At 43.9% G+C, this 26,984-nt stretch overlaps 1 protein-coding gene across 1 annotated transcript in view; it reads right to left on the reverse strand.

Moving 5' to 3' along the window:
* The window catches only part of AK5 (adenylate kinase 5), a 150,829-nt gene that overhangs the window by 2,927 nt on the left and 120,918 nt on the right, over positions 1-26,984 (reverse strand). The window contains exons 11-13 of the mRNA XM_073357295.1: positions 21,296-21,459; positions 19,066-19,182; positions 8,361-8,528 (exon numbers count right to left, since the gene is read on the reverse strand). Coding sequence (XP_073213396.1) covers positions 8,361-8,528; positions 19,066-19,182; positions 21,296-21,459 — 449 coding nt within the window. The remainder of the gene's footprint in view (positions 1-8,360; positions 8,529-19,065; positions 19,183-21,295; positions 21,460-26,984) is intronic.

The raw sequence follows: 26,984 nt of genomic DNA on the forward strand, positions 1-26,984 counted from the left end.
TTTTGGTGGATCCAATGGGGATGGAGGGGGGTAACATCTAAAAATCAAGGATACCCGGTAGCCTATGTCTCCTACTCTCCCTCCTACCGATTGAAACAAGTGAGGTGACAATATCCACCGCTGTAGTACCCCATGAGACAGTTCATGGGGCAGCGGAACTATTGCCCACAACTACACTCTGGGTTCTCTTAGGAGTAAAAGAACAGACACACCCAGGAAAGGATCCATCCACCCCTCCTTGTGTTCACAAACAAACCAATTAGATCTCATGGTCAACTGTATTGTAGGCCGAAGACAAAGAATCAGCACGAGCACGTTAGTGTACAACCTCAAAGATATGAACACCAGAGTTACGGACTTACTGGTCAACTGGACACCCTGTAGAACCGGAAATAATCAATCAGGCAGCAGTGGAGACCAAAAAAACCCAGCAGCAAGTACCGTATTGCCTTGGGGCTTCAGCCATGGGGCCGAAGGGGGGGGGGGTCAGGGCTCTTGGTCAACGGGGGAGGGGGAACTCGGGGCTTCTGACCATCGGGAGCACCAGGGCTCAGGGTTTTAGACCTGGGGTGAGCGCTGGGACTCGGGGCTTCAGCCCCGCAGCTCTGTTCCCAGCTTCAGCCCCGGGGGGGGCACCAGGACTCAGGACTTTGCTAAAGGGGGAGTGCTGGTTTCAGCCCCAGCACTCCCCTCGTGGCTAAAGTCCCAAGCCCCGGTGTGCCCACACCCCTGGCAGAAACTGGAGGGAGGAGAATGGAGCTGTGGGGCAGAAGCTGGGAATGGAACTGCTGGGCTGAATCTCCAACCCGAGCTCCCTCCAGCTCTAAAGCCCTGAGCTCTGGTGCTCCTGCGGGGCAGGAACCCAGAACGCTGGTGCCTCGAGGGTCAGAAGCCCCTCACCCATCCTCCGTGGCTGCAGCCCCAACCCCCCAGTGGCTGAAGTCCATAATGTCTTGTTCAGAGTTAGGGAACATTTCAGATTTATGAACAACCTCCATTCCCGAGATCCTGTATCTTCAACCATTGCTGGGAGGAGGTTAGCAAATGCAACCAGTGTAGTTGCCTTGCTACCACCTTCTGGGGGTATGTCTACATTGCAATAAAAGACCCACAGCTGGCCCAGTTCAGCTGACTGGGGTTCACAGGACTTGGCTGTGGGGCTAAAATTTGTAATTTACACGTTTGGGCTTGGGCTGTAGCCTGGGCTCTGAAAGCCTGTGAGGGAAGTGGGGATCTCAGAGCCCAGGCTCCAGCTTGAGCCCAAAAATCTGCACTGCAGCCTGAACCCCGTAAGCCTTAATCAACTGACCCGGGCTCTGAGACTCGCTGCTGCAGGTTTTTTATTGCAGTGGAGACCTCCCGTCAGTGACTCTTCCTAACAATGGGAGCTAGAACACAGGCCAATAGCCAGACTGTCAGCATCAAGAGTTGGTTTCCTGAACATGGGATTCGCAACACTTTATTTAAGAGCTGCTGGAATCTATCCACTCAATGGGAAACGCTGACAATTTTGACCAACAATGGGCCCCGTACCACCGCCATCACTGGCCCTCACCAGACATGAAGGGAAAAGGTCCAACTCGCAGGATACAGCACAAAGTTATCCCAGCACCTGTATGATTTCAGCGAGCAGCACTGCCTGAAAGAGAAGTTTGTTCCTTCAAGTGTATGATGGACCCTGCAAGATAAGAACTTACAAATGGTACGGTAAGTTCAAGACTGTGTGTCCTCTGTTGTGAGCTAGATCTAAATACAGTATTAAGGCTCTCTGGTTTTTGTGGTGCATCTGATTGGAAATTCCACTGCAGTTTTAGGTAAATTCCAACACGCAGGGTTTTAGTGTGAAGTCTGAAAATGAATATTACACTCAGTCCTTTAGTCCTTGTGTTGTTTATTTTGGTGGTATTTTCAGTTTATTTTATACTTCCTCATATTTTTATTTCATTGCATGACTTAGTATTGAAAATGCATAACTTGAAATTGCCACAGAGGAAATGGAGCTTTTGACTATAGAAACGAGACCATGTAGGTACCCTTACGGTAAAGCATATAGTGTTGGATGCTATCAGAGACTGGACAATCCACGAGATGGTCTTATCCAGTATGACAATTTCTTTGAATAATTGTTGGGGTTTTTGTAACAGCTATGCAAAAAGTCTGCAATAAGTAACTAAAAGTTTCTTTTACTTCTCCTTAACCAGCACATGACTTAACTACTTTTCAGAGCTGTTATTAAAAGTAGAAGGAAAAAACTGCATCTGGATTGACATCTTGTAGGCTAAACTTCAGGCTGATGTAATTTGAAATAGGGAAGTTTTATGAATCCCTAAAAATCCACTGGGCCAGGCTGCTTACATTATTTGCTAAGTGCACACTCTTTTTATTTAGCTGTCTATTTGAACATGAAGTATCCTAGGAATACACCTACTCAGCTACTGTAAACCAAGGTTGGGATCTTGCTTGATTGCCTATGGCATTGCTGTTAATATTACTTATTAAACTCCTACATACTGTCAATAAACGAAGCTTTAAAGGATGAGTCAGATATTAAGAATAATCAGAATTTGTCTTTCTCAGTAAAAAGCAGAACTACTGAATAAACCACTATTACATTAGATATCAAGCCTGATTTTTAAAGGTATTTAGGCACCTAAAGATGCAGACAGATGCCTAGTGGGATTTTCAAAAGCACCTATGTGACTAATTCACCCCTGGAAATCAATGGGGGTGAGGCACTTAGGCACTTCTGAAAATCCTACTAGGTGCCTATTTGTGGTCATGTCTACACTTATGGTGGGGTGTGTACACACACAGCATGCCAGCTAGAAAGGGTATAAATAGCACTGTAAATAGTGAGGCACTGCTTAGGCGAGTAGTAGACTACACACCTGAACCCCTCGGCTACAGTCCCAGACCACCCTCCAACCCCCAGCAGCGCTTCCCAAGTCTACACTGCTATTTTTAGCAATGTAGTGGCCCGCTGCCAGAGACTTTCCCTGCCACAGTGAAAGGCTCCAGCAACAGGAGAGAGGCAGCAGGGAAAGGATCTAGCAGGGGGGCAGAGGGAAAAGAGCTGGCAGGGAGCTTCCCTGCTGCTGGAGCCTTAACTCGCTGCCTCCCCCCTGCCAGAGCCTTTCACTGCCATGTGTAACTACACACCTCAGTGACAAGTGTGGATGCAGCCTGCCTTTCAGTCCAGCATGTAGCTACACAGGTAGAATAGCCTGTATCTTTAGGCACCCAAATACAATAAGAAACCAGACCCATACTCTGCTTCACTTAACCATTATACTGTGGAAGACAACTTATAATTCCTCAAAAACCCTGTCCCTGTGGATAACCATGTTCAATGGCAAAAAGAGTAAAATATATTTGTGGTTCATAATTTGATTTTGTACTAGAAAAAAAATCAACATTTGCTCTAAAACCTTTTAGCATACAATTTTAGCCTACATGTGTGCTGCAGTGCTCCTGAGATGCAGCCTGCAGCCTAAATTGTGTCTTTGTTTATACAGCCCTTTCTAAAAGAAGCACCTAATTTGGATTCACATGTGGCTATCACACATAATAAATGTGAGTATGGTTCCATAAGTTAGTTCGTGCACCTGGGATTGACTGTTGCCATGAGTTTTCTTATTGTAACTAAACCTTGACTTTTGCGTTTTTGTTATGAAATTTTTCACTTTTCTGTTTTTCTGCCATAACAAGCAGCTACCCCAAAATGACATAGTTCAATAGTTAACTGCAAATTTATATCAGCTTTCTGAATTAAAATAGTGCAGCAGCTTTGTATTTCTGAAAAACAACACTCGACAGCATGAATGCTTCTGTATTAAGGAAGTTAGTCTTTGTTCCTTTCAAAAGTACTTTCTGCACTTACATGTAGGATAGGAATAATCTGTAAAAACAATCTGTAGTCGTCGTTACCAGCTGGGTGCACTGCGTCACACATGGTAGGGATCATAGAGAACTGAATTGCCTCTAATACCAAGATTTTAAATTCCTTAAATGGAAAAACTTCTATCCCACCGTTACAGTCACTTTGACGCCCAGAATAGGGTTTGGAAGCTATCTGCTCGAATGGAAAATGTGCAGATTAGAAACAAACTAAACCCCCAAAACCCTTCAATTCTATCCCCTTTTTTCTCTCTGATTAGATTTCTTTTGAAACTGCACATCAATGTGGCACACTCCCTGTGCCTCTGCTCAGCTGAGCTTTCGAAAGGTTCACTATCACACGGCTGTTACTCTGAAACCATTTATTCCTGTCAGGTTCACAGACAGTGGGAATCATTTGCATATTAAGATTCCAATACCTTTGTTGGGTGCAGGGCCTTAGTTGCTGAATAGAAGCAGTTAGCAGTTATCTTTTGTTCAAAGAGTGACTTCAAATGGAGACCTGACCTTCCGGCCACAATAATCTGACACTGTCGAATCATCATTTCAAGAATCCTATTGACTCCAAAGGTTCTTGGTCTCCATAAGGTCCTTAAGGCTCCTTCCACAAATGTTCTAACAGTAAATCTAATGCAGTTAATGAACAAACTAAGGTTTGATGTTTGGGCTCTTTATAAAATATGGTGCCCCTACTTGATGGTCCACATCTCTACCTTCCCCACCTAACTGACATTTAATTGGCACCCTTGCTGGCCAAAGATTACATGAGCCAGGAAAGTGATCTGTCACTCATTCATAGAGGGCCGTTCCCATGTATCATGGTGCTATACAGCAGTAGGGAAAGTGACTCTTCAAAACAAAGACTAACAAGTCTAGCCCACAAAGAAAACATTTTCAGTTCAGACTTAAACCACTAAACAGGGTGAGCTACATTCATATCCTTTGTCAGAGTGACCTAAAGAGGGGCAAACTACAAAGTGTTTGGAAAACCTACATGTAGGAGCTGGAGAAAACAGTAAGAAACCATTGCTAGGATGTGATAATGCGCTGTGTGTGTCTGTTCCTTTCAACAGCAAGACCATGAACACTAATAAGACCAAGTAAAGGGAGAAAGAGAGACTATCAACGGGAGTGACAAATGTTCTAGGAATGCATTTTTGGGTGGAGTGAAAGCTATGGATGCAGTTAATGGCTGAGGCTGGCAAGAATCCTGTTGTTTATTTATGTATTTATATTGATTCCCTATCCCCCAACGAGTCTGCACCCTAACTGGGCAGTGAACAGCTAGAGGCAAGGTAGGGATGAAACATAAAGTAGATGGCTGAGCAGGTGGCAGTGACTGGCACACAACTTGTTTATTTTTTTTAACGCCCCCCCATTACTACATTAAGGGGGCAGAGGGCACTTGGCCTTATTAGGTGACTGATACAGTCCTCTATCGGTGATATAATAGAACGCGGGGACTAATTGTTTAGTGGAAGAAAGGACTTTTTAAAAACAAAATTAAATACACAAAAATATAGCAAACAGATTCTTGACTCTGTACCAAGTAAACGAGACATTATAACCAGAGACTCGGGAGGCAGTACTGGGCAGTCAGTAAGAAATTTCAGAAGACAAAAGGGAAGTTTGGAACCTGCTCACATGTAAACTTCAGGCAGTTGAAATGCACCCACCTCTCCTCTCACTCAAGCTGAAACACATCCCTGGGCCGCGGGGTGATGTACCAATTGAGGGCACTCTAGGCCTTGTGCTGGCCTTTTGCGCCAAGGTGAATTTCTCCCGTGCACACGTAGCCCCTCCAGTTCCTGACTGAAGAGCTGGTGAGCTGCGAAGTGGAGGGAAGCTTGTACTGTGACTGCCCCGCACTGTACCTGTTCTGTGGCTAAATGGGGGGACTCGGGTGCCAGGGCTGCCACTCTGACCCCGTGTCTCAGCCTTAAATTCACTTCCAAATGTTGAAACCAAATAAAAATAGTCTTCTCTTTGACAAGCCAGTTGACAACTCTGTCTTTTTGCTCTGTGCCAACGCAAAGGCTGGCTCTTTTAGAAGTGCTGCATCCTTATGCTCCTGAGAGCTGCACCATGGAACATTTAAGTAAGATTGCTAATCTCCCTGCAAGTAAAAGCACAAGCAGTATTTGGTCATGTACTGAGGCAGGCTGCATTTAAAAATAAAGACAACTGTGATTTTCAAAGCAGCCTAAGGGAGCTGGGTGGGATTTGGGCCCCTTAAACACCTTTTCAAATCCCACCCTATGCCCTTTTAAATCCTTCCCAATCCCTCAAAATAGGGTTTGTCAGATTTAAAGGGGCATACATTTTGTGTGGGCCCTTAGCACAGCAGCGAATTTCATCTGTTGGGAGCACAGGCCTGAGCAGGAGGGGTTTCCCAGCATCAGTGAGGTGGAGTAGGACTTGTTTCACCTTTAAGTCCCAATACACTGGCCAGAAACCCTCCCTCCTTCCCTGCACACAGCGCCCTTCTAATGGCTCCTTCCCACCTAAGAATGAACTAGGTTCCTAAGGGTGAAAACGTGAGTTATGTTTAAAATAAAATGCAAGTATACAAAATACATATCTCGAAATGCTTTTACAGAAAGACTCTATCCTGTACACATAGCTAGATCCATAAAGTAACAAAGCCTGTGACAAATTCCTTGATCTAGAATACAAGGAAGTTGTGATCAGAAGTAGTATTGGATTTTTCTATTTTTCACCTGACTTCCACTCCACTTCTCTATCTCAGAGAGCACACAAGTGTGCCAGTGGTGATATCAATGATGCCATTTCCACCTGAGACCTCCCTCCCTCCAGGGCAGAAACCCCTAGCCCTGCCACAGAGCAGCACACAGCAGTCTGAATAATATATTGCAACTTGGTATGAGTGAGAAAGCAAAACCCATGCCCTGCAAATTGCAAATTTCCCCTCCACCAGTGATACTCAGATCTCAGTAAGAAAAGGAGTACGTGTGGCACCTTAGAGACTAACCAATTTATTTGAGCATAAGCTTTCGTGAGCTACAGCTCACTTCATCGGATGCATTCCAATGAAGTGAGCTGTAGCTCATGAAAGCTTATGCTCAAATAAATTGGTTAGTCTCTAAGGTGCCACACGTACTCCTTTTCGTTTTGCAGATATAGATTAACACGGCTGCTACTCTGAAACCTGTCAGATCTCCGTGGTTCAGGAGCAATCAACATTACCCAAAAGAGCGCCAGCCATGTGAATTCATTCATTTACTATATATTACTCTCACAGCAAAACGACTGACCAAGTGTTATTATTTTATCCACTACAATTTTTTGTTCACATAGTACAGGGGTGGCCAAACCTCTGCTCTTGAGTCGCATGCGGCTCTTTTACAATTAAAGCGCGGTTCGTGGAGCCCCCCGCATCCTCACTCCACTCTCCACCTAACAAACTGGGGCAGGGGGAGCTCAGAGCTTCTGCCCTGTGGCAGAGTGGTGGGGTTTGGGGCTTCTGCCCTGTGGGGCTGGGGGGGGTCCTCAGGTGGAATTGACATCATTGATATCACCACTGGCCCTTTCCTGGGTGCAGGGACCCAAGATGGAACTGGAAGATGTAATTTACTTCCCAGTGCCAGCAAGAACGAATCTGGCCCCAGGTCAAGGCACAAATGAGTGACTGGGGAACCCTGGGCTATGCATGATTCGGAACTTCTTTCTGTCCTCCTTTAAGGTGATCTGTGAATGTGGGGGGAGGGGGGGTGACCATTGTATTCCAAGGCACATCAACATCAATCAATTAAACTTATATTTGTTTTCCTCTTGCAGCTCTACAAAGTGCTGCTTATTCATTCTTTTTACTTAAACTAAAGTCACGCTATGAGGGTCAGATCCTCAGCAAGTGTAAAAAGATGTGGCTCTATTGAAATTAGTGGCCCTATGCCATTTACACCAGCTGAAGATCTGTCCCTAATGGGCTATGTAAACCTGGTGTGGAGGTGTGTGTTCAGTTCTGCACAGGAGGGAGGTTTAGATGTCACACTAAGGTTATTTATGCTACCCTGGGTCCTGGGTGACCATGCAGAGAAGTATACACAGATTTTTTTAAATAAAAGATTTTAATAGGAGAAGATGCTATGGTTTGTGGTGCTGCATGGTATTCTAGGTGAATCTGCCTTTTTATGCTTTAAAATTGTTTTCCAGAAGTCAGACATTTGATTGCAGAAGTTGCATAATGCAGGCTGCTCCACTTGGTGTTTGAAAGTAACAGTGTATTTTACAGAGACTATTTGAAATTGCCGATGCCAGTCTGTGCGCAGGAGAAAATAAATCAAGCAAGAGAAAGATGAAATCAAATCAGAATATGAGCTCTGTGGGAGGCTGGCAGGAATTGAGCGCAGTTTATAAATGGTCCTTCCATCACTAATCCTGAAACACCATTCACATAATGGAAGAGGAGAACAATAGCTTAATTCAAAAGTTAAGTAATTTACCTTGCATAACTGTGTCTTCTTTTCATAATATGCAATCATGGGCTCGGTTGCTTGGTAGTACGTTTCAATTTGTTTCATGACAGTTTCGGCATCATCAGTGTTCAAAAGGTGATTGCTCATGGTCTCAGTGGAGCAGTCCAGGCAGAGCACAAGTTTTGGCTCCCCAATCTACAGAAGCAGAGAAACAATAATTAGTCCAAATGCAGGGCTGCAAAAATCTGGTTTTGTTTATTAACCCAAATTTTTTCAGATAAGCTATCTGATTAGTCATATAATTAAAGCAAGACCAACTCTCTTCAGCAAACAAGTTATTCAATGAATTTAGCCCCTCTTCTATTTGTGATTTGCCAGCAGGTAGATTATTAGGGAGGAGGGATAGCTCAGTGGTTTGACCATTAGCCTGCTAAACTCAGGGTTGTGAGTTCAATCCTTGAAGGGGCCATTTAGGGATCGGGGGCAAAAATTGGGGATTGGTCCGGGGTTGGACTAGATGACCTCCTGAGGTCCCTTCTAACCCTGATATTCTATGATTATTAACAAATAATTGTGTTATACAGCAGAGGCCTCAGTCAGGACAATGGCCTTCCTGTGTTAGGGCAAACACATACAAAGATACAGGCCTAGCCCTGAAGTAATTACAAGCTAAGAACCAGACTAGGGCTTTGAGAATTTGTTTGCTATTTGCAATTATCCAACAAATGCTTTATGCAAACACACTCCAGTTTCTGGAGTGCCCACTATAAGTATTCAGTGTTTGCTGGTCAAGCTTTGTGACTAATCACATGGTATTGTTTTTAATTCCATGATTGGATGACTATAACTTGGATAGTTTCAAGTGCAACTAGGTGGTTTCACATGAACATGTGTAATTGCATGCAAATAAAAGAACTGTATACAAACACACATAATCTTGTGTATGAATGTCCCCAAATGTTTATGTCAACAAAACCCTGCCTGAATAGCAATTATACAGTCAATAAGGGATTTAAGAATGCCATCCAATGTAATTCACTGCATTTACTCTAACAAATGTTCATAGATACTTTACTGCAGTATTTGCCTGGGTCTACTTGAGATGTAACTCTCCATCCCTATGGCTCCAGTATAAACAGAGAGATGTGTTATATCACTTTGATTTATGCAGAGATGATTTATTTCTAACTCATATAAGAAGAAACCTAGCATTGTGTGCTTCTCAAACTGTGAAGCTGCCTTCCCTGGGGAGGCTTTTCCAAGGGAGGCGCAAGTGAACCACGGCAAAATGAAACAGGTTTGTGTGGGTTTTTCTTTTTTCATTCTTGGGACATGGCAAAGACAGTCAATTTCTGAATTAAATAGAAGATTATATTATATGCATTTACTTGTTCCCAGCTGGAAAAGAAGCTGTAAAAATAAGAGGAAAAAACCAACCCAGGCAGGTCACACTGTTCCCATGTTATAAAATATTGTGTGTGTGTGTGTGAGAGCCTTACAAAAATTCTGAGGATGACTCCCAGTAATTAATTGTAAAGGGCAGTCATGGATGTTTCTCTACATGTTGGGTTAAGAAAGCTGCAGTGCACATTATCCTGCAGCCTGCTCAGCCAAAAACTCCCATTGACACTGAATTTTGTCTGAGCAAGAACTGTAGGACTGAGCCTACTATGCAATAAACTGCATGGAGATCATAAAATCATAGAAATGTAGAGCTGAAAGGGATCTCAATGGGTCATCAAGTCCAGCCCGTTGCGCTGATGCAGGACCAAGTAAACCTAAACCATCCTTGACAGGTGTTTGTCTAACCTGTTTTTAAAAACCTCCAGTGAGGGAGATTCTATAACCTCCCTTGGAAGCCTACTTCAGAACTTAACTACCCTTATAGTTTGAAAGTTTTGCTAATATCTAACCGAAATCTCCTGTGCTAAATAATCACATTACTTCTTGTCCTACCTTCAATGGACATGGAGAACAATTGATCACTATCCTCTTTATAACAGCCCTTAGCATTTTTGAAAGCTGTTATCAGGTCATACCTTAGTCTTTTTTTTCCCCCTCTAGACTAAACATGCCCAGTTGTTTTAACTTTTCCTAATAGGTCAGATTTTCTAAACCTCTTACCACCTATGTTGCTCTCCTCTGGCCTAAGTGTGGTGCCCAGTACTGGACATGATACTACAGTTGAGGCCTTCCCAGTGCTGAGTAGAGTGGGACAGTTAACTCCCATATCTTACATACAACTCCTGTTAATACACCCCAGAATATTACCCTTTTTTGCAACTGCATCACATTGCTGACTCATATTCATTTGTGATCCATTATAACTCCTGGATCCTTTTCTCTGCAGTACTACTGCCTAGCCAAGTTATTCCCTACCTTGTGTGTGTGCATTTCATTTGCCTTTCTAAGAGTAGTATTTTGCATTTATCTGTACTGAATTTCATCTTGTTGATTTCAGACCAATTCTCCAATTTGTCAAGGTTGTTTTGAATTCTAATTCTGTCCTCCAAAGTGCTTGCAATCTCTCCCAGCATGGTACCATTTGTAAATTCTTAAGTGTACTCTCTCCTCCATTACCTCATTCATTAATGAAAATATTGAATAGTACCAGACCCAAGACAGATCCCTGTGTGAATCCACTAGATACGTCCTTCCAGTTTGACAGCAAACCACTGCTGAACTACTCTTTGAGTATTATCTTTCAACCAACTGTGCATCCATTTTATAGTAATATAATCTAGACCACATTTTCCTAGTTTGTTTACGAGAATCGCATGTCAGACTGTGCCAAAAGCCTTACTAAAAAATCACAATATATCTTGTCTACTGCTTCCCCCCCATCCACTAGGCCAGTAACCCCATCAAAAAAGGAAATTGTTTGTTTGTCAGGATTTGTTCTTGACAAATCCATTCTGGCTATTACTTATAACCCTATTATCCTCTAGGTGCTTACAAATTGATTAAGAATTTGTTCCAGTATCTTTCCAGGTATTGAAATTAGGCCAACTTGTCTATAATTCCCTAGCTCTTCTTTGTTCCCCTTTTTAAAGATAGGTACTATGTTTGCTCTTCTCCAGTTCTCTGGAACCTCACCCATCTTCCATGAGTTTTTGAAGATAATTGCTAATGGTTCCGAGATTGCTTCAGCTAGTTCCTTAAGTACACTAGGATGAATTTCATCAGGCCTGCCAACTTGAAAACATTTAACTTATATACATATCCTTTAAACTACTGTTTCCTAATTTTGGCTTGTGTTCCTTTTCTCTTGTAGTAATATTAATTGTGTTGAGTAGCTGTCACCACTAACCCTTTTAGTGAAGACTGAAGCAAAATAAGCATTAAAAATCTCAGCCTTCTTGATGTCATCAGTTATTAGCTCTCTTTCTCCACTAGAGAGACCTGAAATCCTACACTTTCCTTTGTCTTTCTCTCGCTCTTAATGTATTTTAATAAACTCTTCTTATTGCCTTTTATGTCCCTTGCTTGGTGTAACTCATTTTGTGCCTTAGCTTTTTAATGACCAACACACATAATGAGAATGTCAGATATGATCTCTATTCACATATGTCTGAAGTTCTTTGAAAGGGACAGACAATTAAATATGCTCTCTATTCTTTTCCATCCCAGCAGGGATTTGGAGGGCTTCTCTCTAGGAAAAAGTGGCCATTGATTTCATTAGTGACCAGGAGCTAGAGAGCTTTATCATTGGCTGTAAAAGAGCCTCAGATGACTGATATGTGGACCTCCCAGAAAGAAAGATGCTCTCCTGGAGTCCATTCTTTTAAGCAGGCAGTACCTTAAAGGTAAGTTTTTAAAGGTAAATATTCACAGTAGCTGAAAAATAAGGGAGGTGGCTTGGACTATGAACAGTTCAGCCTGTTTTTCTGCTTCCTTACGTACTGAATTTCTAAGAGGCAGCTAAGGCTCAGCTGTAACATCTGGTCTTATGCTATGGGAGCCTCTCTCTCTAGCAGTGGGACAGTCCCATGACAGGCTTTCATTCCTAGGGCTTTTCAGCATAACCAAGGAAAGACTAATGGCAGCACTGCCTGCAATGTTGTCTTCTTGGATTTAAAATGAAAGGGTCCAGAAGTAGTTTTAAATATGACAAGTTGTTATCAAGAGATGCAGAACTACACCAATACTATCTGTGCCTAAAGTAAATGCCCACATTGCCCACTTGTGGCTAAGTTATTCATGGGTTAATGTTCCCTCCAAATCCAAAGCAAGATAAATGGGCCAGAGTCTGCCCACAGTTATGATGGTGTCAATCTGGAGTAATTCCTCTAACTTCAGTACAGCCATGATGTAACTTTTATAAAGAGGATATCAAGGGCTCAGCTGACTGATAGGTAACTATGTTACCTGGGATGGTAAACCAGGTATATTTTACTTTTGAAAATCCATGTGATTCTGCTGAGACTGCATATAAACTCACCTACTCTCTGGTATTATGTTTTTCAATATATATACAGCAGTTATACTTTCAGTCTGAGTAATTTTTATTCCAAATTAATGGAAACAACAAGAAAGAACAATGTGTGCGTGTCCTCAGTAACGTGCTGCTTCAACTCTGTCCTGCAAAACAGACAAGAGAATCCTAGGGATTTAAAGGTGTGGTACACAGAAAACAAAATCATATTGATTATACAGCTACATATGCCACATCTGCAGGCTGTCACAGTGAGGTACTGAGTGCCCTCAACTCCCATTGACATTATATGGATTGAAGGTGCTCAGCACCTTATCAGAGGGTCTCAGCACCTTCCTGAATTGGGTCTGTAAGGCTTTCTGTTATAAATTAAAAGGGACCTAATTTCTGAGATTCTTTGGTAAATGCTCTTCTCTCTCAGGTTCATCACAGATAATGGAGAAAACTAAAGAGCCAACAGAAGAAAATGACCTTAGGTTCAGTACATTTAAGAATGGCTTCCAAAGTGAGAGTAGCATCTCCATCCCAGAATAAAGACTGCTATAAGCTTTGTTGTCAAGACAACCAAAGGAGTGTTTGTGAACAGTGAAATGATTCCAACACTGCAAAGACGAAATAATTCCTTGTCATTTCTAGAAGCACATTGGGCAACTTTTTCCAAGTATGGGAGCAGCAGCTAGCAAAATGTACATATTGTAAAACGAGCTCTCCCCAAATCTCCTCCCTTCCACTCGACCTTTCTTCCAAAACAGTGGAGCGCTCTGCTGTGGATTCACCATTGTATGTCAGCTGGAGCTGGCATCACTTTTGACTTGGTGCTAGCTCTGACCCACAAAAGTTGATGCTCAAGAGACATACCAGAACTAATCCTGAAATTCCTGTTTGGAACATGACTATGATGCAAATCTCTCTTTTTCTGCTGCTTTGGATTCAACCAGGTTCCTACATTTAGAGCACTATGAATTCTGTGATGCATCCACTAAGCAAGGGACTACAACTCCCATTAGCCCCTTCCCCAATGCACATTCCTCTTCCTCCTGGCCAGGTAAGGGAAAAGGTCATGAATCAGGAAGTTGCCACTCCAGGCTCTGTTTGGAAACAGTGGTTGTATGGAAAGTGAGGAACTGCAGGAAAGTTGAAGCAGCGGTCACATGGCAAACAGGGAGCTGGAAAGAAGCTGAATTCAGAGAGTCAACCCCTGGAACTGGTATGTAGGGGTGCCAACCCTCCAGGATTGACCTGGAGTCTCCAGGAATTAAAAAGTAATCTTTCATGAACAATTGTGTCATGTGATGAAACCTCCAGGAATACGTCCAACCTAAATTGGCAACCCTAATTGTATGTAGAGCCATGCGTGGAACAGGCTGTAACTAGCGGGTGCAGCTCTGTGTGGGACTTATGGAGGAGCAGCAATGGCTGGGCAGGGCACGAGTGTAGAGGAACCCCAATGAGAGAAATTAACTGAGCCTGGCTTAGAAATCTGCAAGCACCTATTTGCTTGGAGCAAAAACTGGACTGTAGAGGGCACCCCAGGCACTAGGCCTGTAGGGCCCTGACTCTCGACTATACTGTTCCAGGGACCCAAACAGGAACGAATATTGTTCACTTTGAACTGTAACTGTTTAAGCCTCAGTACCTAGGATATTAGCCGCCTTTCCCTTTCCTGACAGCCTTAAAATACCCTTTCACTTAGCCATATATCTCAGTGGTTACTGTGACTCACTAGGGCTGGTGCCTACTACATCTACAGTGCTTGCCTAGAATAACTTTCATAGTAGGATAGGCTGGGCCACTGGTTAGGATAGCACATTGGGACTCAGAAAACACCACATCAGTTCCCTGCTCTGTCACATGCTTTCTGTGTGACATTGAGCGAGTCACTTGGGGTACACCCACATTAGGAAAAAAGGTTTTATAACCACGTTAGCCAACATGCCATAAAATCCCAGTGTGAACAAGACGGCTGTAGCTTTAACATGTTAACACATTGAGGTAAACACCAGGTGGAGCCTAGTACAGTAGAACTTCAGATTTATGAACACCAGAGTTACAAACTGACCAGTTAACCACACACCTCATTTGGAACCGGAAGTACACAATCAGACAGCAGCAGAGACCAAAATATAAAAATAAATTAAAAAAAAGCTAATACAGTACAATACTGTGTTAAACCTAAACTACTTAGAAAAAAAATAAAAGGAAAGTTTAAAAAAAAAAAGATTTGACAAGGTAAGGAAACTGTTTCTGTGCTTCTTTCATTTAAATTAAGATGGTTAAAAGCGGCATTTTTCTTCTGTGCAGTAACGTTTCAAAGCTGTATTAAGTCAATGTTCAGTTGTAAACGTTTGAAAGAATCACCAAAAGGTTTTGTTCAGAGTTACAAGCATTTCAGAGTTACGAACAACCTCCATTCCTGAGGTGTCCATAACTCTGAGGTTCTACTGTATTTATGTTGAACTGTTAATGTGTTAAAACCACAACTGTCTTATCCATGCTAGGATGTTACCATGTATTAATTACCACATGTTAGCTACCACATGATTTAAAAAAAAGTATCTTCTTTCCTTGAAAGGCCTTAGTCTCACTCTGCCTCAGTTCCCCATCTTAAAAATGGGATAATACATTCTTACCACAAAAGGGGGAGGAGGGCAGTGAGAATAAAATCCATTGACAACTGAAGGTGCTCAGATACTGTAGAAAGGAGCTCGACAGTACTGCTCCATATAAGGGAGGCACAAACTGTCCCACAATGCCCAATGGTGCAGGATATGGAACAATTCTAGGATGCTTCTGAGTGCCCTCAACTCTCACTGACTCTGATGTATTGGGTCTTTAGAATGTTTCCATAGGGCTACTTGCAGAGTAAGATATTACTCAAACTGTCCCTATGTAATTTACTCTTTCAGGTTACACTATCTTAGGAGAGCAGCATTAAGTTATTGATAAACAGCATTCTCCCCACCCCACCTCTCACAGCTACAGGAGCGTAATACTAGTTCCATTTAAAATAAAAAATATGTCTGAGAGAATATGATGGCTGGGAACTAGTGCTGGGGTGCATGGATTCATGAGGAAATTAGTTTAGGGCTTCTAAGCTTTGTAATTATTTCTATAAGAACTATTTCTGAAGCTTTCTAAATAGTATATATCTTTAATACTCGTAATGATTTTCACATATGCTGTATATATACAGCCTCACCAAATTCCTGATGTCACCTCTTGTCATTCATTCAAACTTAATGCGGTGAGGACATATTATTAAAATGCCCTTTAAAAGAAAAAAATGACATTAATCATCAATCATGACTAATTTAAAATGTTTCAAAAATTTACTGAGTTACCTACAACCAAATTTGCCCCTGGTGGAACTCAAGTGGATTCAGTGTTGGTACACCAGGGATGACTTTGGTGACTAGTATTTTTCAGCTAAGTAATAAATATCTGGATCTTTATATTTTGTTCCAGAAGCTGATAAGGATTCAGTGTTGTACAGCCACCAGTGGGCTCCTGCAATGCCCATAGAGCTTAATCCAGGAAACAGTATCTGTGGAATTCTGGGAGCGATTCCTTCCTCTGGTCCAGTCCCTACATGCTGCTCTGGCAATGAATAGGGGCTGCAAACAGCCCACAGGGGCCTGAGGGAAAACTCCCCAAGAGCAGGCACTGAGTTGGGCCATGACACATACTGTTCAGGCCGTTGTGGCTTGCACCTCAAGTAATAGGCACAAAGAGTGGGCAGCAGGTTAGGAGCCTCCAGGCCTGCCTAAGTTACACTGAGGGCCATTTCAGCCCCTGCAGCAGCCCAAAAGCTACCTTTGTTTCCCCTTGCCCTGAGTTGTGTCTCTTGGAGACCCAGTACAGAATCTGATCTTCTGTCTCTAGCTGTTGTATCTCTCACCACTCATATGGATCCTTCAGATGTCCCTCCTGTAGCAGTGCTATGCAGCAGGTGGCCTCTGAGGATGTGCCCTTCCCTTATTTTCCTCTAATGTCACCATCTGGGTGTTAGCTCTCCAAAACTGCCAGTGAGGGGTAGGGTGACCACCAATCCCTAACTGGGCAGGAGAGTCCTGAAATGTACATTTCAAGTCCCAGTCCAAATGCCCCGGATCAGAATTTGTCCTGGATTCCCTGTGGTGCCACTCCACGCCTGCCCAAGGTGGCACCAGTCTCTTCCTGGTGGGTGGACTGAGGTGGGCCTTAGCCCCCCTCTTGCCATGAGGCCCCACCCCATGCTCCTCCTCTTCCCACCTGAGGCCCCACCTCTGTCCAGGCAAGAAGCCGGGCAGTAGTAAAAGCCACCCAGGGAGCCTGGGCCACTGTGGGGAGCCCTGGACCCTCCACCTGCCCTGGGTGGCACAGACGGGGGAGGCAGGGTCACAGGCTCGGGGCTGTTGTTGGACAACCTGGCACCCACCCTGGGCAGGTGGAAGGTCCGAGTCTCCCAACAGCGGCCTGGGCTCCCTGGAGAGCAATTACCACTGCCTGGCTCAGGCTTGGCTGGGGGGCGAGGCCTCCCAATGAAGAAGAGGAGCAGGGGGGCAGGGTCATGGAGGGAGGGTGGGGCTCCTGCATCTGTCCTGTTTTTGCATTTTGAAATGGCAGTCACCCTAGTGAGGGGTGAGTTAAATGGTGGCCAGATATGAGAGTGGAACTCACTCAGTTAGGCCACTGCAGGCACCTCATCAGGTAACTGGACTCTGGCTGTGCATTCTGCACATTAAGAGGGCTGAGGTTTGAAGTGGGACCTTGGTGATCTGTTGGCAGCTCAACACTACCAGGTAGCTCCCCTTTGGGCAAGCCTGTAGGAGCTGTGCTAAATTTGTCTCAGCTGGAAGTTCGCCATTTCAAGTTACACAGATCAAACACACATGAACTATCAATATACTGAGTAGGAGCCTGAGCCTGAAAACCTTTGCTCAGTTGAGCCTGAAAACCTTTGCTTACTTATACTACTCAGTACTTTATTTGCATCAGAAAGAACTACTCATTTGAGTAAGAAATCAGATCCTATTTCAGGTATAGTCACTTCCAATAAGTGCAATCACTATAAGTTTATTTGTCCAGTGGTGCTGCCCTTTGCCCCTTTCCCCTTGGATACAGTTTCTCCAGTCCTGCCCCCCGCCCTCCCAACTCTGCAAAGACATGCAAATGCATGTGGAGCTTATCAGAGGCAGAGAGGGAACATTTCTGTGGGAGTCTCTTTGTTAAATTGGCACATGCTATTGGAAAGAGACATGGGAGAATTACTTAATTTTGTGCACAGGGAGGCACTAATGGACCAAAAATGAATCTGTGACCTGCCCAGCTGAATTGCTAATTACCTTGACTGGGTGCTGAAGCCATTTCTCCCACCTCCTATGGCTTTTGTGATTCTTTCGTAATGAACAGAATCTATATAAAGTAACTAAAGGTTCATGGGACGAACTCGATGACTCAATAAGTCTTTACAACATTTTAAATCAGTTACAAGACAATGGTGTAGAGTGAAGGTGTAATATAATGGAATACGTAATTATTATTTTCCTCCAGGATATAAACTAATCAGCCACTCCAGTTCTGCTTTTTCATAGTGGTAGTGAGCTTGTGCAAATTCAGTGCAGGCACTTATTTAGAGAGAATGGAATATTTTCTGCAAGCTGAGAAATCAATAACTGAGACTTCTCTGTGAGTCTTTGTGCATAGTGAAAAAATCAATAGCTTCCTTAATCTTTGTAAACTACCACACAAAAACTTGCAAAATGCTCTTTTATGAATATTTCAACATGTTGCCTACCACAATAATTTGGCCTGTGCTTTGCTCAGTCACAATGGTTGCAGGCACTGAGAGCTCTGACTCAACCTAAAGAAAGCGCTTAATAATGATGATACATGCATCTCATAGTGCTTGAAATTCTATTACGCCACACTGCCTTTCAATGAGAGATGCAGTAGCAGCACAAGCAAACTGAAGGTATAGCTATAGGGAGAAAAGTGACTCTCAGAATGGCAGTGTCTTACTAAACAGAATTGCTCGTATCTATATTTAATGTAACTTAAATGGCTAAAATCAATTTTTATTTCTTCTGGCACTGCAGACACCATACAATTGGGGGAGCAAGTTGGATTCACTGTATTGCTGGCATTCCAGATCCCCAGTGGTCAATAACAACGCTCTACTCTCTTAGCCAACAAACTGGAACAGTGGCTTATAAAGAGTCATATCTGTTAAAACTAGGGACCCGAGTAGCTGATTTGTGAGTCAGATGCAAGTTGAATTTTAATATCAGCACTGATGGTAAATAACTAGATGTTCACCTTGCATTCAAATTCTTCTCCTTGTTTCACATCCCGTGGATACCCATCAATAAGAAATCCCTTTGTGTCTCCTAAACTGGCAATCATGGCTTCCTTCAGTAGTGCCAAAACAATATCCTGTATTGAAGAAAAAGAATTCTTTGGTTATTAATAAATATTGCTTTAAAGGGTTCAGTTTTTACACATGGACTTTAATCCTATGTCTTCAGGAAGTACTATAACTCTGCTTTGCTTCGAGCAGGTCCCTTGAAAGCTGGCCTTTTTTCCCCTAGCTGCCCAGGGAGAGGATAGTTTGCCATGGGGAGAAATTGCTTTCCCTCAGGAACAGATATGTTACACAAATCCAGAACCAGGGTCAGAACAAATCCTGTTCTGAATTTTCCAGGATCTTTCCTGTTGTGATGCGCTGTTGTTGTGGGACATATCTGAGTCTCAAAATCAATTTGGGGGCTGTGACAGACAGACACTATCCTGTAATAGCCTGAACAAACCTTATGGAATTAAGATAAACTTTACTGCAGTAAGTTAAACTGTACTGAATTAATACATTAAAATACAGTTGTGTGTGTGTGTTACTATGGCACCCTATGCACCTTCTTTAGTTGGGAGGGGGGATGCTAATATAATTCCACCATTATCAGCCCTTTGACACCCCTCCCCCCAAGGTCTGTATATACTAGTTCAAATCAGATTCTTCAGGAACCAACAAGCAAAGAAATGGTTTTTGGATAAACAGCGTGGTTTTAAACTGGCTGATGGCCTTTCTCCTGATCCTTCAAATGGACAGGACCCCGGTCCATGTGGGCCGCAGTTATTAGCATAGGGTTGAAAGGACTGGACCTACTGAGGTCCCATAAAACTGGGTGCTTGTTCTGAGCTGAAGCTGTGAAGAACTGGTAACCACAAAGAATCCCCTTAGGTGAGGAGCTGAAGAACTGCTCGTGTCAGAATCCATGTTAGGGTTAAAGTTAATTCTGGTAAGCTTATTAGCATGTGTGTGTGTGTGTTCTTTTATTGTTTTTAATATGTTTTCTCTGTAGTGTTTTTACCTTAAGAATAAAGCAGGCTTGCATAGGAAGTGCTGTGTGGTAACTTATAACTGTAGCAATTACACCTAACCATCTCTGATGAGAAAGCAAGCAGGTGTCGCTGGGCAACCTGTCTGTGCTGGAAATAACACAATGAAGGCAGGAAGCTGTGCAGCCTGGAAATACCCCAGTCAGAAGGGAAAGAGACATGGGTCCCCATCCAGAAAGGCAACAACTGAGGGGCTGGAAGCCTGACTATTCCCTTGCTCAGTCACTGAGGGGATATACAGGTGCAGTTGCCCTGAACTGTGGGGACCATGAAACTTCATGACATTATAATGATACTTCACAATCTGATTGTATTTTGACACAGCATCACATTGTGTCAGTGCAATGTCATGGTATCTTGCTGTAAATGACAAGAGAGTTTGTCCCATCAGACAAACTGGGGAAGATAACAACACTAAGCTAGACCCAGTACTCCTTTTAATTTCCTATGGGCGGCATTTCTTGATGCCTTATATTAAAACGCACATCTCTTGATCTAACTGCACTTGCTGCACATCATAGTGTCCCTGATTCTGGCCTGCAGCCTGGCCCTTTATGCTGCTCATATGCTGTAAAGTGGGGGGAACCTCTCCCGCCCCTCTGCCCCACATCTGGGAATTATTGCAGTTCAGAGGGATTTCCTGGCCACAGCCTGGAATAACAGCCCCTACACTCTTCACGTTCCCCATCAGTTGGCACTCAGCTATTCTGGGCTGCCAGCCAGTTCCTTAGGGAGCCATTGCAGTTAATGTAAATTAAAATAGTTGCTAGGGATGCTCCTATTTACACTGAAGGCCATGCCAGATCTGGGACTAGCCCAGAATTTGGAAGCGGTAAAAGTGGCATAAAGTTCCCTTTGCTGCTACTTCTGTGTTGCATCTCTTGCAAGGTGTAGCATGCAATCTGGCCCACTGTGTTTAATAATTAATCTACCATAGGGAATTTATGGGTATGGTGTGAGAAGGGATAACTATGTCCCCAGTATATAAAAGAAAGAGAAATGCCATATATCTGGGAATTAGGGATCCTCTCTACCAAGCTCTAGGCTTACTTCCCCTCAGATGGGAATACATACCAGTGCAGCTTTCCTATTTCCACACTTTTTAAGGGACACCCGGTTCCCCCTTTATTTTTCAAATGAAACTGCAGCTTACTCCAGGCACCAGTTCGCCACATTCCATGATGTCTTTGATCAGTTTGCTCCTCTCTGATGATGATGTTAATTCACATCGGAGGAGGTCACCAGCGGACAGATGTGTAAATCCGTATTTCTGTGCTAATTGTTCACACTGGATTCCTTTGCCAGAGCCGGGACCACCTTCACGAGTGGGAAAAAAATCTAGAGTTAGAAAAAGAAATTGCAGGGAGCTGAGCAATTGGCCTTTTTATTAATCACTGCAGTTGGGAAAATGTAATGAAAATAACATGACTTCTTGTACTGACTGGGCGTTCAAGTACATAGTTAGTTAAAGCATTCTGTGCAGAAACTGCCTGGTAACATGCTGCCATTAAGTAACACTGCTGTGAAGAGAGCAAGCCCCCTGATGGAGCTTTTTAGCTCTTAAAATAAGTTGTTCCTCCTTCTCCCCTTTTTCCTCTTCATTATGTGGTAACTATTTGAGGGACCAGAAATTAGTGTAACTTTCAGTGCCATTAACAGATTCTCCTTTCACACTGGTGTACCAGTGGAAGACCGTGGAATCAGCAATATAACTTAATGGCAGTAAATTACCAGGCAGCAAGTGCACAGAATTTCTTAGCTAATTAACTGTGACCTGAAGGCCCACCCAGTACAAAAAGTGATGGTATTTTCTAGTGCAGGGATGCACCAATAGGTAGCAGAAGATTCTGCCCGCCCCTTCCTCAGGGGGAGCCAGTTTCTTTTATGGTTTGTCCATTCCAGTGGCTGACAGAGTAAACTGGAAGCTTTATTCATTCTCCACAGTGCTGGTAGATACTGGTTTGTTCTCCAGATGTATCACAGAACGGAATGGCAGGCAAGCCCAGGAGTTTGACTGGCTTTGCCTCCAATGGAGGGCTTATAGCTCAGCAGTGGCTGGACTACATACACAGAGGATCTTTCTGCCTATGTTTGGTTTATTATCTAACCTAGTCCGGGCACAGGCTGCATGGGAAGCAGGAAGCCTGTTTCTGAGGCAGGGATCAGGTTACAAGTACATAGTACTGCCAACCTCAAGCCATCAAAAATCATGTTATAGTCCCCAAATCATGAGATTTTAAAGAAAGTCAGAAAGAAATTGTGTTTTGTGGTCTGTCTTTTGATTTTTGAACTCTCCCTGCCCATTGCTGGTGTGTGTGTGAGACAATGTGTCTGCCCACTCTCCCAGATTTACTGGGAAAGGTGACTGTTGCTCCTGCTGCAGCAGCTTTCACTCCCACATCAACCTGACCCCTGCCCAGCACTTAATTCTTAGCTTCCTCTTTCCCTCACATCTGCCCAGCCCCCCCCTACCCCCTCCCGCCTCACCTCTGGGCTGGGCATTGCAGAGAAGGGGGAAGAGCTGATGAACTGGGGCTGTTGCTCACAGGACAGGAAGGCTGCTGGCCTCTTCCTGCTCCTTCCTCCTCTCTCTCTTCCTGTGAGAAACTGAGAATAGCTTTGGGAGCTGGGGGGGAGGGAGCTCTTTCTGCAGTAGCTTTGATTGCTTGCTCTAACCCAGGAGGCAGGGCAGGGGGCAGACAGCCAGTCAGAGGGGGATTTTCCCCAGGCAGAGCTCAAATTTGTTAGAGCACTGAAGCTCCCAGGCCATCAGGAGAAGGGCTCCAGCCCAGCCAAAATCCCATCACGCATGGAAAAACTGTGAGAGTTGGCCACCCTGAGTGCAGTTCCAGCCTTGGGGCACCAGGATATTAGCCCTTCTGGAGCCAGTCTCACTAGACCCTCCAACCTTAAAACGGTTTTCAGCCCTGCCTGGGGAAAACTCTTTCTGAGTATCTGGCTCCCCCAGGACCTGCCTCCTGGGGAAGAGCAGCCAATCAGGGCTGCTGCAGAAGGCAGGCAGAGCCCCCTCCCCCATCCTTTCAGGAGCTGAGAACATTTCTGGGTTGGCAGGGTGAGGAGAGGGAGCAGCCACTGACATTGTCACAAGAGCGGAGGAAGAAGCAGAAAGGCCTAAGTGGCTCAGGACAGCTCTGCTTCCCCCTTTCCCACCAGTCTGCTCCTCCCTCACCTCTCCATCCCTGCAACACCAGCCTGGGAAGGGGGTGAGGGGACAAAGAACCCCTGGAGCTGCCCCTCACCAGCCTGGGAGGTGGGTGAAGAACTCCTGGAGCTGCAGGAGGAGCAGAGGTGTGTTGGGAGGAGGGCCAGGGGCCTATATGAAGCTAGGAAGGGGGCAGAATGAATTGAATGGCCAGCCTGTGGGATGGGCAGATATGGGTCTGGGATGGCAGAATTGCTCAATTAGAATATTTGGATTTGGGGAGAAGCTGGAGGCTCGGCAGCACCATTAACAGGCAGCATTTTATACAAGTCTATGTAACTGGACCTCAGCTGGGTCTTCCAGGGTGAGAGCATCTGCAGGAGGCACCAAAAAAGTCACCTTTCTCTGTACATTTGGGAGAGCTGGTAACACTGTCATTGTTGCACACGGGGGTAAGGGAGAGTTCAAAAATCAAAAGACAGCCCAAAACCACAGTATAATTGTTAGAAGTAAACCTCATGATTTGGGTGTCTGACTCCGAATTTTTGAACATTTGAGGTTGGCAATCAACACTGTTAACTCTTTAGTATCCAGATACTATGCATACTACTCCACTATGTGACTGAGTCCAAGATTCATCCATTTTTCTTTCTTGATTGCTTTAGTGGATGAATATGGGCTGACGCACTCATGAATTTAGCCATCAGTCCCCTTCAGGCACAAAAGTATCCATGTTCCAGGCCTTCACATTGAGTTGTAAGAAAATGCTGCCCCAAACAGATATTGTTCAGTGGCATTACAGTGGTGTAACTGAGAACAGAAATTAGACCATAATGTAACATTGACAAAAGAATGCATTTTTCTTGTATAAATGCAGTGCCTTTTATTGCAGCATCACAATGAACACTGTTCACATACAACGACAGCATCAGGCGCTGCATCTTCACTGGGAATGTTTTTGGGGAAAGGGTGAGTCTTCTGAATAATCTCATTGTCTTCCCTTTAGAAGGACAGGTGTCCAGATAACTAGAGTGAGATGGCAGTGTGCCTGCCCAGAGGCAGAAATGTAAGCATCTAGGAAATTTTTACTGCAAAAACTTAGGTGCTGAGTAAGTCTAGGCATGTACAGGGTTAAGCAGCTCATAGGTGCTGGCTCTATGGGTGCTCTGGGGCTGGAGCACCCACGGGGAAAAAATGATGGGTTCTGAGCACCCACCAGCACCCTCCCCATCAGCTCACCCCACTCCCACCCGCGAGCCCCGCAGATCAGCACCTCTCCCTCCCTCCTGCCTGCCATAATCAGCTGTTTCACGGCATGCAGGCAGGAGGCTGGGGGGGAGGAGAAACAACACAGCATGCTCGGGGGAGGGGCGGGAAGAGGCGGAATGGGGCCTTGGGGATGGGGTGGATTGGGGGCAGGGCCTGGGGCACAGCCAGGGGGCGAGCACCCTCCGGCACTTTAGAAAGTCGGCATCTGTGAGGCAGCTGCTGAGCGGGGATTAGAGTAGTGCCTAAACGTGGGATTTAGTCATCTAGAACTGGGATTAAGGCAACTCAGTTCCTTTGTGGATCCAGGCCTAGGTATCTGAGTAGCAGCTACAGATGAGGGGGTCAGTGGTAAATATGAGCCAGCTAGCCCCACAGAGTCCTGCCCAGCGCATTAGGCGCAGTCACCTCACCTCCTCACTGCACGTGGGGAGGAGCCTCATGGCCTCCTGATTTCATATTCACTTAGTTTCCCCCCTCATATTTGTATCACCCTTGTCTGTTCATTTCCCCCTCTCAGAGCTCTGCAGCCCTTCAGCTGCCCTACTTCCTCCTCTTCTCTCCTCCACCCCCCCCCCAGCTCATTGTGCACTCTCCAGCTCATTCTTTCCTCCTCCCATTTTTACACGGCTCCCCCCTCAGTTTTCCTCTCCTTTTACCAACTCCTCTCTTACACCAACAGTCCTTTCCTCAACCCAGAGTGCCCCCAAAGTTTTAAAAATAGAAATAAAACAGTTATATAAACAAATATGAAAAAGACCAGCCCTGGCATTAATGTGCCATGTGACGGCCATCATCTTGATCACTCTGCTTGTTCATTACATCCTCTCTCTCCATCCTTCCTCTGGTTTTGCCTTTTTAGATTGTAAGCATATACCAAATTCCTGAAACTCACTCTACCACAAAACCTTGACACCAGCCTCATACATTCTCCAGGCACATATAGCATGTCATACTTCAAACCAGCACACACGTACATCCCTACGGTCACAGTAATGTTGTTGCGGCAGGCACTCAGGTTTTGAATTAGAGTGTGAATTTCAGGAATTTGACCTGTATGCTGTGTTTCTGTCTGTGAGGGAAGCTGAAGGGAGCTAGAAGTGCTGGAAGCCTGGAGTTTGTTAGTGTGATTGGCTAAGAGATGTTTTGGTGGGAAGATATGTGAAAGAAGGTTCCCCTAATTAAACTTTCCCTTGCTTTTCAGGTAGTGCACTGATGAGATTGGCACTTAAGTAATCTTAACTGTAAACCAACAGTGGTTATTATTTTGTGCAGTAAAAACACTGTTGCAAAATATGTCTTTTCCAATATCTTGTTACATCAACGTAGCATTCTAAAACAGAAGGAAGTGCACTCTCCACAGTGCTTGACACCTGCCAAATAAAAATACTAGATTTATAAAACTGCACTTTAAACTACAGCTAGATACTTGCAGCTAGAAACCTTTAGGTACGGAGCTTCCACTGCAGTTTCTTTCACATTGTTTTTCAAACAGAACAGAGCAAAGACCCTGAAATAATGAGTTAACAGTCTTCACAATGGCCCAGTTGCTATGCCATGTTTTGAAGTAGGAACATGTGTCCTTGTTTTTGTAATAAAGGCATAAAATTCTTTGTGAATACTATCAGTTTTTGAATGCTGTCATTTTTTGCTCCACCTACATGGTTTTGGAAGATGGATGAGTATTAACCAGCAGCAGAATGATCATTAGTAACTGGCAGTTTTAATCTCATCCTTTCTGATTTAATCTCATCCTCTCTGATTTTAAGTATGTCATGAACATAAAGAGCTAAACCCTAAGCAAACTCTGTTTATACACATTCTTGATAGATGATCATCTGAGTGTTACATTTCATTAATAGACAACTGGCAATTTAAAAAGAGAAAAACAGGTATGTGTAAACTTTGACAATTGCAGATCTAGTTCTGCAGTTCTTTCTGGAGGCAAAACTGCCACTAAGCTCAGGACTGCATGATCAGACCCGAGAGGATAAGTATGAACTATCCCTGCTTCTTTCTACAATTAGTTATAAATTACAGGATAGAACTGACTTGGCATATTTTACTGTTGACTGTTTTATTTAAACCTAAATATGTTACGATAAATATAATTGCTTTTGTGCATTTACAATACTGATATATAAAACAGCCACCGGCAGGAATCCAAGACTGTGGTTGCCTGAAAGAAAAAATATTGCATTTTATTTTTTTGGGTCATTCTTCTACAAAAAAGTAAATTAATATTTTTAAAAATATTGAGTACCATCTCACAGAGAAAATATGAGTCACAGAGGACCCTGAGTTTTCCAGTTATTTATACTTTTTATGAGAAAGAGTGGTTTGGTGGATAAGGTATTGGGCTAGGAGCCTAAGTTCTAATTCCGCCTCTGTAACTAACCTGCTATGTGACCGT

The sequence above is a fragment of the Lepidochelys kempii genome, chromosome 8 (assembly GCF_965140265.1).
Source record: "Lepidochelys kempii isolate rLepKem1 chromosome 8, rLepKem1.hap2, whole genome shotgun sequence".
Classification (NCBI taxonomy): Eukaryota; Metazoa; Chordata; order Testudines; family Cheloniidae; genus Lepidochelys; species Lepidochelys kempii.